Raw genomic sequence first — 14,617 nt, 5'->3', positions numbered from 1 at the left:
CCATCCCTTTAACAAAAAGAAAGGAAAAATATGCATTGTGGACAACGGGTTTTGTTTGTCTCTTCATAACACACCATTTAGGAAAGAGAATCCCATCTCAAAACCCATTCACAAACACTGTTACAAATACACCCAAATCTGGCATGCTCAATCCCATATATACATAATAACAAATGCAAAATATTGCAAAAACATGCAATAATCGGTGTTTAATAAGGGATTAAGATGAACGCAATCCATACAAAAAACACTGCGGCGACACACACTATACAATGCTTCACATTAGCACCTGAAATACCTTTCAACGGCAAATGATCTTCAGAAAGAGCTTCAAGTGTCACATCTTTTAGGACAAAGACACAAGAGTGTCAAAAGGGTCAAGAGCGGGAGAACTTCCACACAGTCCACACTGCGCAGGGATAATGTCCACACCTCTGCATCTCAGGATGAGAGCGCGTGTGAAGGAGAGACGGTGGAAAAAACGAGAAGACAAGGCTAGACAAAACATTACATCAGTGCTACGAGCGATCACACACTGCGAAAGAATGCTCAGAATGCATGTGACACATGGATGCCGCTCCTCGGCTTTATATTATACTCATAATATTTTTGCTGTTATCAACTACTGTTTGCTTAAATCCATTTTTTTGTTGCCTGTGGGAGAAAAGGTTTTTTGAGGGGTTGAGGGAGGGGATAGGCAGAGGATATATGGAACAATTAATCAGACTGGTGCGGTCCAGCAGATGAGGGTAAAGAGGGAGGGAGGAAAAACAAAATGAGAGAATAAGAAAGGGATTACAGGAAAGACACCATAACAAAGACAACAGATATGCTTTTTTTATCAGCTCAAGTGTGCTTTATATGAGAGGATCAGACGTGGCAAATTAAATAACTTCTTCATCTCTCACAGGCCAAAGAAGATCTGCCATGACCTAATCTCAAAATCTGATGAACTCTTTGAAGTATTCGGCTTCATATTAAAGTCTCTTACGCCATAGACCTTTTACGCAGTAAACCGTTACTGAGAATTTCAGGCATCTAAAATAAAACTGCAGTAGCATGTGGTCATCACATCAGAGAAAATACGGTAGAATCCTTGAGAAGGTTTACCAAAACATGGATTCCACAATAACACTTCAATGTTTTGCTAAATCTAGTGCAGCATACTTGTTTGTAGTACAGCGGAACAAATGGGCGAAAAGGTACATGATCTAACCCTTGGTGCTGAAATCCTATCCAATCTTACTGAAATACAGTTCTCTTTCTTTGTCAGACATTACTGAAGAAGGATATCCCAAAAGAGGCACAGAAGACTTCAAAGCAACACACACACACACACACACACACACACACACACACACACACACACACACACACACACACACACACACACACACACACACACACACACACACACACACACACACACACACACACACACACACACACACACACACACACAAACCCGTGTGCTTGCTTCACTATATTAGTGAGGACATTACATAGACTTCCATTGATTTTATATCAGGTTAATATTTTCTATGGCCTCAACCCAACCCCTCAACCTAGCCATCACAGAAACATGTGCAAAACACAAGATTTAAATCAATTTAAAAAAAGGTCAATTTATAAGCCTTTTAAACTCGTGATGATCAGTAAAATGTCCTCACTAGTCAGTTGTCATAATATTTCACTATGTAAGTGAGAACATTTGTCCTTCACAAGTATAGCCAAGCCTGTAGTGTACACACACACACACACACACACACACACACACACACACACACACACACACACACACACACACACACACACAGGATGCCCTATTAATCACCTGATGACACTGAAGTGTTTAGAATTTGACTCCAGCTTAGCTGACCACCTTTTTAAGAGATGGCTGCAAACTCTACAACTCCTCCACACAGCTTGAACACAGAAGTGTGAGATCTTGTTTTAACACAGAGCTGTTAAGCAACTCAAATAGACAAAATCTAAAATAGATCAAACAGCACATGCTTCACTGTCCACAAAGCCAGGACTGCAGCAGACTGCACTGAGGGGAAGCAGTTTTGACCTTCCGAGTGACAGTCAGTAACCTTTTGTGGTAGCTGTGATCACACTACATGGACTGTTTGCTTAACATTTAATACAACAGATGTCTGTGATGCTGTCACTGTACTACAATCTCTCTCTCTCTCTCTCTCTCTCTCTCTCTCTCTCTCTCTCTCTCTCTCTCTCTCTCTCTCTCTCTCTCTCCCCCCTCTCTCCCTCTCTAAAGAGTGTTTGTTTGTCATATGTGTGGTATGGTCAGATTTCTGCAGATGGACCCTGTCTGTCAAGACCACAGCACTCAAAAATGAAACACAATAACAATCAACCATACCATATTAAATATCCCACTAATGCCTTTAAAGAGCAGCGTGGCACCACTTTGTCTGTTATTGGTTTGGTGATTACATTACTGGACAGATTGATTTTGTGTAATTGCCTATAAAAACATCAATGAGATGAAGGCATTCAGTGGTCATCAAGGTAGGGTAGGCAATTAAAAAAAAAAAAAAAACTTTTTGTTATACTGGTTGAAACTCTCTTCACATCCTGATAACAATCTATAATAGAAGTGGTCTAAATATTAAAACATGTACATATCTTCTGTGGTAGTCTCAGGACCAAAACATTTTCGTCCAATGATGTCCTACCTCCTTGTCAACTTATGTATTTCCACGTTTCCGCGCACCCAGTTTGCACAGATATGTCACGTCATCAACTTGGACTAGGATTTATGTGTTTCTATATCAACACAATCAACACCGAAATGAATGTGCAGCAGTCAGGTGGTACAAGTAAGAGCTCTGTAAGTTGTTTACGTTGATTATTACTGTAATGCTATGTGCTTTGAGACATGAGGTTATTTAACATCATCTCTTTTCTTGTGACACATTGCAGACTCTGCTCTGGCTGTGTACGTTCATGTGTTTTGGAGGAGGCGTAGCTTTGGAGATGATCTGAAGGGAGGGTGGGTTCATGCTTTCAAAGCTAGCTCGCTATTGCTAGCTTCTCCAAAATGACCTACCCTACCTTTGTACAGGTACAGGGGGCATATTACAGAAACTTTCTATCTTAAGTCGCAAGTTAAGATCTGACATGTTAATTTAGGATTTTTCACAAATTCATTTTACAGAAGCAAATCATAAGTTGATTTAGGATTCTTATCTTATCTTATAAAATCTCATCTTATCTGTAGTTAGGAAATCTTAAACCCCTCCATCGAGTTCGGTAATCAACTCTCAGGTCTGTTACCAAGCAACCAGCAAACAGCTGCTGTGAAGTAAAATGGAAAAACTGGAGAATGGAGAAACAAAATAAGTGGTGCTTTTCCTAATCCTTTTATTTCATAGGAGTCTGTAATTATTTGTCAGAGTTTTGTCGTCAAAGTGCAGCACATCATTTGGGTGTTCACAAAGTCTTTCCACCATCAAACATCGCTGTTCTTGATCTTGTATCATTAATAAATGTGACACCATTCTTAGACAGCGCTATTATTATGTGATTTTTACAGTAATAATTAATTTCACAAATAATTTTGAAGTTAGAACACCAGTGGGGTAGGATTTTTTTCTTAGGGTTCTTAGGTTGCTTCTGTAATACCCTTTTCCTATCCATAGTTAAGATAAGATTATTCACTTAAGAAATGTCATTTTGTAATAGCTTTTGTCCTAAATGAGGTCCTAACTGAAATTGCCATGGTTACCAAACAGATAAGATAAAGTTTCTAAAGTTAGGATCTTTCTGTAATGCGCCCCCCAGAGCAGGGCATCTTCATAGTAGAGGTCGGTCTGTCCAGCACTAAACGTCACAGTACACGTTATGAAAGGAAAACTGTTAAATGCCCTTGTTATGACAGTGGAACTTTAAGTAAAAAATTAAATAGTTTGTTAATTTTCAATTGAGATAAAGTAAAAAAAAATATTCTTTTTAGCAATAAAGTAACTTCAAAATTTGAGTGTAAAAGTGTAAGACAAAAAACTAAAGTAAGCTCAGGAAGTCACTCCCTTAAAGTGCACCAAATTCCATTCAGTGGAAAAGACATCGCCTGTGTGGATATTAGGATGGTACACTCCAGAAAATCTCCACAGGAGGAAGGGAGTGTGCAACTAATGGGACAGGGGTGGGAAAAACTCAGGGAATATCAGAGAAGAACATCCTAGACAGACACACACACACACACACACACACACACACAAACAAACCTCTCTAGCCTGTTGCACGGTGCACCGATACTTCAAAAGTATCAAGATTCTCGGAAATTAAAAACGTCACGATTCCTAAATGTATTAGTATCGATACTTCTAAGAATGACCGCGTTCCAGATTTGTAAGAGACGTATTTCATGTTGGTGTGTGCAACGCATGCCTCCCTATGGACGTCTGTGTTTTTTCTCCTCACAGACGCAGCAAAGAAGCTGCAGCTGTCATGTGACAAACACTACAGCGAGATGGCTGCATGTGCGAGCACAAGTGACGCCCGTTTCACACATACTCCGTTTGCAGTGGGTATGCGGTGCGTATTTTTTTCAGTACCCATGTTAACAGGTCAGAGCTTTCACACTGCACGCGGTTGCAGTCCGGCGATGCGTATCCAGCAGTGCAGAGATCGTTTCAGCACAGCTGTGCTGCACGCGCTGAATTAAAGTGACAGCGGTTCGTGGTCAAAATGAACACAGATTGACCTGAAAATGTAGTAATTTCACCATAAATGCGTTTAATTAAATAAAATGTAGTAATCTTACCATAAATGTATTTACTTTAATTCTACTTTTTCAGTCATCTTTTTTACTTTAAAGAATCAGAATCAAGATAAAGTTATTACCGGTAACTCTTACGTTTCTTATGATAACTGAGATAATGCTGCTAAATTTATTATTTATATATTTTTTTACCTTGAATGTCATTGCTCTAATTAATTTTTTATATTTTTATATTTCATATTTTGTTCAAATGTTTAATCTGCTGTTCATATGTTAATTTATTAGTGTGTTATATGATTAGAATGTTGTCCCGGTTTTAAAATAAAGCACAACAATGATATTTGAGAGTGTTTCTTCCTTTTCAGGAAAAGTATCGAAAAAGTATCGAAATCGCAATTCTTGACTTGGTATCGGTATCTTAACAATAATTTTGGTATCGTGACAACACTGCTAGCCTCTACCCTATAGATCTCCAGCATTAGCGAGAGAAGGGTGGAGAACAAGTCAAGGGTCAGAGAGGGCCCATGTGCTTCTCAAATTAAGCTTAAGTGATCTAGCAGTTCTCCATTGTCTTATGGAGCGATTGTGCGTTTCTTTTAAAGTAGGAGAGAAGAAAATATTGGCTGTCACAATAATAGCAACATTGATGATGTTATTATTACTAAAATTACACAGACACACATACAGTATGCATACACAGATCCATACATGTTCAGTACAACTGACTTTTTGCACAATCGGATTTACATTTAGCCTCTGTGGCCAATGCAAATTCCAAAATGTAATATTGAGTCTATTATTGAGATTTTAATAATATAATAATAATACTTAATAATATTAAAAGGATCAGAGTTGTAGATAAAAGAGGCAAACTACAAAAATTATCTTGACAGGACAAATAAAGTTCCCTTCTCAGGAATCAACAAGCAGAGCATTAGCTTTGAAATATATTTTAAGACACTATAAAGTCCAATATGGAAATGCACAGTAATGCTTGCACATCCGCGTTTACTCATGCATGTAGGCCTACACATTACCAGGAGTCTGGCCACAATGCTTTAGCACATTTGGTGTGAGGTTATAATTAACCTTATGTCTGTAAGTAAGGCTGTCTGCTTGTCACTTGCTTTCAGGCTCGGTCAGGCTCTCAGTGAACTCAGTCAACTCTCTGTTCAACAGATGCCCAACACAAACTCGTACAGAAAACACAACAATGCACTTTCACCTTCAGTTTGGCAGTTGTATTAATCCACTTGTATTTTGTATGTGCTACATACAGTATGCATGTGCATAATATAATATGTTTGAGGCTCACAACACGGACATTTCTCAACTAGAAAGCAAGACTAGACTAGCTTGACTAGCTTGGAAACGTGTCCTGCATCAGGCATCTCATGTCATACTGAAACCCATACATCTCACTCTCATTGATTTTTTTTTAGATTGTTCCCTCTCAGCATGAAAGCACAATCCAGTCTGCCATCAAGTAAGAATGAATGTCCCATTAGCCCATATCGGGTGACATTAAGTGGCTAATTTATTACTTCCTTGCATATTATATGAGTTGGCTGTCAAGAAGTCTAAAACTCCATTCAATGAACATTAGAAGTGGTGACAGAACATTACATAATATGTATTACATAATAATAACAATTGTAAGATTTACTATTTGGGTTAGGGTTAGGTTTTAAAATGTACTTTTACTCAAATTTACCAAAAACAAACAAAAACATTTAAAAACATCATTTTTTTTAATACCGGGAAAAGGTTAATAACTTAAAAGTTATGTTCCAGTAGCTGACTGTTAATAACACCAAAAAGCAAATATTTTAATTCAGGAAACTTCAGATTCACTTCCTGTCTCCTAAATTCTTTCATCACCCATGAACTTTTCTGAGTGGAAGAGTTTATCTGTACAGTGCTGAATGCGGCTGTCGTGCCAGATTCTGCACCACAATGGTAAGCTGTGGTAAGATGTGTGATCCATCAAACATCAGTCCTCATTATTCTTGACATTTCGTCATAAATACTCAAAATGTTTAGTTTACATGACCTGTTTCTGAACAAAATCAAGCAGTGATTGATTTAATGTCAATGTTAATTAGTCTCTACTTGCCATTAAGTAGACAGCTAAACAGCAGCTCTGACATGGCAGAAACCCTTTTTAACAATAAAAATTGCACCAATGACAAATTAGAAAATGCACATATTTGCATACAATTATACTTTGATATTTCAAAACCATTCATTTCTATCAAACACTTACAGCGGTTTACAGAAGATTAGAGTGGACACTTCCTCTGTGAGGTTTCATCTTAAGGCATGGCTTTTTTAAGGGTTTCCACCCTTTATAACCCGTGATTTTCCATTACTTTTCCAGTCGTGCATGATTACTAGACTCTCTCTTTATTTATTTTTTTGACATTAAGATTGCTGGAGAGGATATTCCAAATATATATATATATATAGAAACTTTGATTTCCAAGTCTAAGTGCAAAGCAATTTATATTCAAGACAGAAATGCCCATCATTTTTCCAGGACTAGAGAATTCAACTCTAAACTTTTAAAAATCCAGAGAATCGAATTTAATCAATCGCCTTTTGTTTTATCACGGTCTTTCTCCTCTGTTCACTTTCAGATGGTAAGCCCAGTGGCTTTGTTTGCTCAGAGTACACTGCAAACGATAAGCCTCCACTGCACTTAGATTCATGCACACTAACATATTCATTTCCTGTACAGAGACCATTTATGTCAAGAAGCAAACAAGTTACTTCCACTATCTAGCAGACATTGCCTGAGGATTGCAGCTTCAGCTGTGTTGACTGTATTTGAAATTTACTTTTATAAGGAACAGCATATTATCTGTATTCAGAAAGATTTGGGACATCAACAGACACTCAGTAACGCTACAATACACAGGTCCCCTGTTTCACGGGACAATAAGATGTGTTTGCGCTCTACACTGATACTTCAAACAAATGAGACAAAGACATTAGTCCCAACTATTTCAGGGCATTTGAACTCTTTCTATAAGGCTGGACAACAATTCTTCCACGTGTATCAATAATACGGGAATAATATAGATTTTCAGTCAGGAATGTTTACGCTTTCTCTCCGAGCCGAACTGACGATGCCCCGCAGACACGAAAAGAGACCTGTGATGATGATCTCAGGCAGAAGAAGCACTCGTTTAACCGAAAACGTAAATTAACCACCTAATATTAGCCAACATTTTAAAACGAACAAAAAAACAAAGAACATCTTTGTTCGCTTATTTCCCTTCGGGAGTCCATGGGTAACTGTAGGCTACTCTACAGGTATCTAATTCGCTAAAGCGAGAAACTTCACTCACCTGGCCGCTACTGTCGAGTGCTAAACTCAGTTTTTCTGTTGCCGAATCCCACAGCGATTAGATAAATTAGATTTGTCCTTCAGTTCCGACTCCGAGTTTGACAGTGTAAAATCTTGTCTGTCTCTCTCGCAGATGCTCGAGCTCCAGAGGCTCGATCACAAACTGTGCACGCGCTACCGAAACTACCTCGTATCATGTCTGCTTTGCGCGCGCCTCCCCGCGTGCAGCAAAAACACGACTGTTTCTGCGGTGTTTTAACTGTGTGAGACTTTGTAATTGCATGCTGAAACAAACCTAACCAATAAAACATTTTTGGGAGAGAGAGATTGGTTATCTTCTGCACATGTCCACACTGGTGTCCAGTCCATTTTGTATGTTTAATGAATGTAACTGTGTGATCACACTTTCTTGTGTGCGAATTTTTGTTGTTGCGTTGGATTGTAAATGGTAATCCACATAAAACACAGCTAACACTGCTGATTGTGAAAGTGCATTTTTATTGTAGAATACAGATATTCCTTTTGATTGAGTTCAAAATGGAGCTTTATTGCCTTTTCGTTCTCACAAAAATATACAAAACATATTTGTCTTAACAGTAGTTATAAGAGCTAATAATATGACTGACAGCCTCCAAACAATGACTCAAAACAATTTCATTTCAAAATAAAGATCAATCATGGAATATATATAAAAATAATAAAAATAACTGTTTATGCATATTCAATATTCGTTCCTTTTTGGGATTACCAGTTTTTAACATTGATGTGACTATTGAGAAGTCAACAGAAACAATGCAAAAGCTGCAGTTCTGTGCTTTGTACATATTAGTGAACCAGCTGGAATAGCCTACACTTCACAGAGAGGCACTACAAGTAGGAAATATACAAAAAGTATAATTAAACAGTATCTCTGCCTTTTTTTTTGTTCTTTTTTTTTTTTTTGGTGACTGCTTTTGGAAAGTGATGACTGCTAAAGCAGCAACAATTGTTCCCAAAACACTGCCATATTATATATATATATATATATAAATCAATCAATCACAGATCACACAAATGGCATGTCATGGTATTGGCATATCAAAGACAATTAAGATGAGGATGAAGTAAATGTCCGAGTCTGTCTAGGGCAAAGCTTTCCACCTGGACAAATGATGTAGCTCAATTCTTCTGCAATGGGTGATGAGTCTCCAACATAAAAAAAATAAATAAAAAAAAAACACACACACTTAAGAGTTGGGATTTTAACTATTTTAAGATTATCAATGCTTTCAGTGTCACGTTAAACCTGGTGCACTTCAAAATGTGTTTCACACCAGATGTTCTGTAGTTGGGCAATTCCACGCAAAACTGTCACATCCATAACGCCAACTAAATACCATGGCATTGTGTTGGCGTTATGGATGTGACAGTTTTGCGTGGAATTGCCCAGTACATAAAATGGAGCTGCTTGAGCCTCAACCTGATGATACACTTTTAAAAATAATTCCTCTGAAAGCAAGATAAAAGTATTTTCTAATGGAAAAAGAGTTTGTACGTCTAGTAAATGTGCTAGCAGCAAATTTTAAATCTCCTCAACCAATACAGAACCAAGCAAAAATCTGTGAATATATATATATCAAAGCATACCTGACCGCACATAATGTCAGGTTTGCATTTTGTCAAGTTATGTTTTGCTGCTCCCAGTGACTATAGAACAATATACATTTGATGGCATTTTGCTAAACAGCCTATACCAAGCCATAGAACAATATAAAAAAATTCCAAACAACAATTGGTACACTTAACATTAGGACAGTAACACAATTTACTGCAACTTTTAAACAAAATAAGTGTTCAGCAGAAATAGTAAATGTACCACTTTTATGTTTGATAGTTGTGCTGTAATTTTTTTATTGCATGGATGTTCATGGATACATGTGTAGTAAACCTGTCTCTGGAGCACTGGCTGTGGCACTAATGATCCTCTAATTGCTGTCTCTGCATCTCTCACTCTACAGTGGCATCCATCTGGTATTAAGACATACTACTGGCTTTGATACTCCATAATAGCATCATGTACACTCAATACAGTATTGCCTGATCAAAAGCCATCATCTCTTTACCTTACACCAGAGATCTGTGAGTATTTCAAAACTATTAGGAAAATCATTTAAAAAAAAAAAAAAAAAAAAATCAAGTCACAGGGGAATTACAGTGTATGAAATAACCTTAGGTTACACCACCACCTACTGTTTAACTGAAGAACTGCAATAATATTAATTTTGAGAGAACAGGCATTCTTACACAGTACATCAAGGTAGTGGAATGGCGAAAAAAAGTAAAATAAACAAAAAAATAAAAATCACATAAATTATTTTACCTTATCTCCATTTAAGTAGACCAGCCACAAATAAAAATGTTTAAACCACCTTTTCTATATACCTCTGTTAAAATGCACTTTCAGAAATATACTTGGTCACTCAATTGTTATCGGAAAATGGGTACTTGACAAAAAATATATAGTACACTACATTACAAGCAACAATCATGTTTTGCCACTCAGCCCTAAGACAGAACACAAAACATATCTGGCCACTATGGTCAGCATGTAGAAATCTGCTGTCATTGATAAAAATAAATACATTAACAAATACAACTTATATTGTGATAGGCAGAGAATTCAGAGAAGCAGATTGAAAACCACAGCTGTAGTGTTCGTCAAATTTCAAGATCATTGCACTCTTCTCCTCTAGCAGACAGACAGCAAGGATCTTGTTAGTGCAACTCTCTCTCAAACACACAGTCTCTCTCTCTCACACACACACACACACACACACACACACACACACAAACTCTCTCTCACTTCCAGATGTAGTCAAATGTTAACTCTCTACCTCTCTTACTTGCCAAACAACAACAACATTCCACAAACAATATAACAGCAGATGAGGCTGATGATAGGGGTTGGCAATTGAACCCAAACCCATACATAGCTGTGAGGAGCTGTTTTTCTATTAATGTGTGTACATCTATAGCATGGCAAAAATTGAACAATACTATAAAAGTATTATGAAACCATTTTCGTGTTTGATATTATTTTTGGGGTATTTTTAGTTTTTTTGTCTTTTTTTCCTTTTTTGTAACGTTTTCGGTTTTCTTGTACAAATATTTGTATAATCTGTGTACATGACAAAAAAAGAACCACTCTTCAAAAAAGAACATGCATAATTTCTCTTGAACTAATTACATTTTCATGTTTTTTTTTTAGACATTTAAAAATCTTTGCACTTTCAATATAACATTTTTATGTAATTTGAGTCTTTTTTTCCTTTTTTTTTTTTTTAAATTTCAGTTTTCCTCAGTGAGGCAAAAGTCCAGGGCTTCAGGTATTGCTCAAGTTGAATTCTCTCTCTCCTACATTCTCTGGTCCTCCACGTCTCCAGTAGAGCAGTGCAGCTCCCCTATGGGCAGTGAGCAGAAGCTGTGCAGAAGCCAGTGGAGTTCAGGCCTAAACTCTCCCACATGATTTCAGTCCCATGGCATATGCCCCACTTGACTTATTCTTTTTTTTGTGTGTTTTGTTCTTTTCCTTTTCCAGCTACAAAGTCACACGCATCCCTTGAACAGTGGGACAGGAGAGAAAAATGATACCACCAGCACCCTTCAGTGGTCAGAGAAATTAAGAGCAGGTGTGAGTCTGCAGTAACAGCTCCCCCTATCTACACAGGTCCCCATGCGCTACCTGAGGTTTCCTCTTCTTTATGAGGAGTTTTTGAGACTTGTTTTGCTGCATCTTGTTGGGGTTGCTGTGTGACCCTTGAGCACTTTTGTTAGCAAGCTGTCGACTCTGAACAAAACAGGAAAAAAACAAATATGACATTCATTTTAAAGTAATTAAACAGTAATTTACGGATTTAATATCAGTTAATGCATTATGTATCATTAAATAAAAGTGAACATTTTAAAGCATTTATTAATCTAGAGTAGACTAGTTTATTTATAGTTAATTTTCTGTCAAGGTTTGTTCATAATATATTAGTTAATTTACATATTCATAGTATACAATGCCATGTTTATTAGACAGCTGGATTAGGAAACAAGCTAAAACAGGGAGGAGGAGAAGGAGGAGGAGGAGGAGAAGGAGGAGGAGGAGGAGGAGGAGAAGGAGGAGGAGGAGGAGGAGGAGGAGGAGGAGAAGGAGGAGGAGGAGAAGGAGGAGGAGGAGGAGGAGAAGGAGGAGGAGGAGGAGGAGGAGGAGGAGGAGGAGAAGGAGGAGGAGGAGAAGGAGGAGGAGGAGGAGGAGGTGAAAAAGAAGAGGAATAATAATAATAATAATAATAATAATAATAAGGTGGTGAAAAAGAAGGTCTCAATTATAGGAAGCCTATAGTCACTTCTAACAGGTTCTTACCTTATTTCCCTTATTAGTGGGGGTGGGCATTGTTGCTGAATGATTTTGAGATCTGTGATTGGACAGATTCCTTTCTGTATTCTCACTGTAAGAGCCTCGCCCACCCAAAGCTTTTGCTGTCTTATAGGGTGTTCCATCGGAATCCTGCAGAAAGCCATAACATTTTTTTTTTTTTTAAACATGTTTTTGTTTTCTTTTTTCTTTGTATTTCACCAATACAGACAAAGTAAAATCATTTATTTGGTTGTTTTATGCCAAAAGTATGAAGAACTTACCGCATCACTTGAGCTAGAGGCCGTTAAAGATGGCGATGACGATGATGGTGATGAAGGAGAAGAGGGGGAAGGAGAGGAGGAGTTGGATGACACTTTGCTCCGGGGGACAGGAGGAAGCCCAACACCATCCTCTGAAAGGTTATTATTACACTCATCAAGTTCCTCAGGCTTAACTAGCAGTGTGACATCATTTGCTATAGAGAAACAAAAAATGTATATTCAGCTTTCTAGAGTGAGAGATGGATCCAAATAAGCTCAGAAATAATGTCTTACCATTACAGTTGAGGACCGGCTCTTTGTTGCTCTTCTGACCCCACTGTGCACTGATCCAGTCACGGTACTCTGCTACTTCCTGTGTGACACGGATTATTCTACCTAGAATACTGTGGGGAAAAGATAAAACCAATCAAGAATCAGATCCTGATATTATCACAGAATTATTTTTTCCACCTCTGACTGTTAATATTAGATTTTACAGTATTGTCTGTCAGCTTGCAGTTGTTTTTTTACTGTCTTTTTCTCCACATATTGTATGGCATGAGCTGCCCTATGCTCAGAAATGTATTAGAAGCATCAAGCTTTTTGCAGGAATCATTTGGTGTCATTCATCATATGTACAAATTTGTGCACAAAATCTGCATATAAACATTTTCACTCACAAAACAAATCATGATTTTTCAAGGACTTTCGTATTAAAGTTTATGAAAAAACTGAGGAACAACTGAAACCACACGTATGCAAAAAAAAAAAAAGAAAAAGTGCACAAATATGCGTATATACATGTTGCCATCGAGAGATCTGAAAAAAAATTCATTTGCTTATTGTAGTAAACTAGGTAAAAATCTTCAGTGTATAAATACAAATATTCCTTGCAATTAATAGTGACTGAGACCCATTATCTATGGGGCTGTTTACACCTGGCCACTTCATGTGTTCTCTCAGATCGGATAGCTATCTGATTTATCAAAACAATTCCATTTACACCAGGGGCCTCATTTATAAACGTTGCATACGCACAAAAGAAGGCGTACGCCGCTCTCTACGCAATAATTGGTATTTATAAAAAGCAAACTTGACGGGAAAATGTGCGGTCCTTCACGCAAGCTCTGACCCAGGCGTACGCACAAAAACGGGTGAAATGAGAAATGGCGACACCGTCGGCAGACGGAAGAAACACGTGAAAGTGTGTGAAAGTGTGTGAAACTTTAGACCGTTGTGTAAAAAAAATGACAATACTGCCTCTCATAAATAACATAACTTTACAAAGCAAGTCTTACAATTAACAGCCTACACGAACACCCGTTTGATCGATCAAAGTGTAAAACAAACAAAATCAAACGAAAATTACAACAGAAATGCTAATTAACACATATTTGCAAAAAGAAAAGTGAAATATGTTCTGCAATAATATTGGCATGTTGTGCAATTCATCCTCATAAATAATATAGTAAACAGAACGAAATAATGTACAAAACTGATATTCTCGTCAATGTGTCCATCTGGCGGAGCAGATAGATGCAATTAGATAGATAGATAGATAATTAGGGAGATATATAGATAGATAAATAGATAGATGTATTAATTGTCCACTGGGGAAAGTTGTTTTCATAGTAAAACATTTCTTCATCAGCTACGGAATCATGGTATTCATGCATATGCCTTTAGTTTGTTTTATTTTTGATAAAATAACGTATGACGTATGCCTCAACTCTGGCGATGCACTAGACGCTTTTTTGCCTCAACTTTGATGTCCGACCGTTTCTTCTTTATTTCGGCCACGGTCGAGGTTGTGAGGCTGCAGCATTTACGCCGTCTGCAACCTTTTGCCACTCAAGTGCCTTTTTGGCATTAGT

The 14,617-nt window shown here is 37.5% G+C and overlaps 2 protein-coding genes and 1 long non-coding RNA gene across 5 annotated transcripts in view; 1 reads left to right on the top strand and 2 right to left on the bottom strand.

The window, feature by feature from the left end:
• The window catches only part of adcy7 (adenylate cyclase 7), a 50,505-nt gene extending 42,249 nt beyond the window's left edge, over window positions 1–8,256 (bottom strand). Inside the window, exon 1 of one of the 2 annotated variants that reach the window (XM_082161132.1) lies at window positions 8,101–8,256. The gene's annotated coding sequence lies outside the window, so the exon portion shown is untranslated. The remainder of the gene's footprint in view (window positions 1–8,100) is intronic. The other variant, XM_082161133.1, reaches the window with a different exon arrangement.
• A 173-nt stretch (window positions 8,257–8,429) lies between these two features.
• On the top strand, window positions 8,430–10,369 carry LOC309492274. The gene is made up of 2 exons (XR_014203490.1): window positions 8,430–9,422; window positions 9,529–10,369. It is a non-coding gene; the product is annotated as an uncharacterized lncRNA (long non-coding RNA).
• An 854-nt stretch (window positions 10,370–11,223) lies between these two features.
• The window catches only part of tent4b (terminal nucleotidyltransferase 4B), a 49,257-nt gene continuing 45,863 nt past the window's right edge, over window positions 11,224–14,617 (bottom strand). Inside the window, exons 9-12 of one of the 2 annotated variants that reach the window (XM_082161148.1) lie at window positions 13,038–13,147; window positions 12,765–12,958; window positions 12,490–12,633; window positions 11,224–11,925 (exon numbers count right to left, since the gene is read on the bottom strand). In XM_082161148.1, coding sequence (XP_082017274.1) covers window positions 11,794–11,925; window positions 12,490–12,633; window positions 12,765–12,958; window positions 13,038–13,147 — 580 coding nt within the window. In that variant the 3' untranslated portion in view covers window positions 11,224–11,793. The remainder of the gene's footprint in view (window positions 11,926–12,489; window positions 12,634–12,764; window positions 12,959–13,037; window positions 13,148–14,617) is intronic. The other variant, XM_082161149.1, reaches the window with a different exon arrangement.

The sequence above is a fragment of the Leuciscus leuciscus genome (assembly GCF_965113295.1).
Source record: "Leuciscus leuciscus genome assembly, chromosome: 2".
NCBI lineage: Eukaryota > Metazoa > Chordata > Actinopteri > Cypriniformes > Leuciscidae > Leuciscus > Leuciscus leuciscus.
The sequence above is the reverse complement of the archived record's forward strand: the minus strand, read 5'-3'. Positions and strand labels throughout refer to the sequence as shown.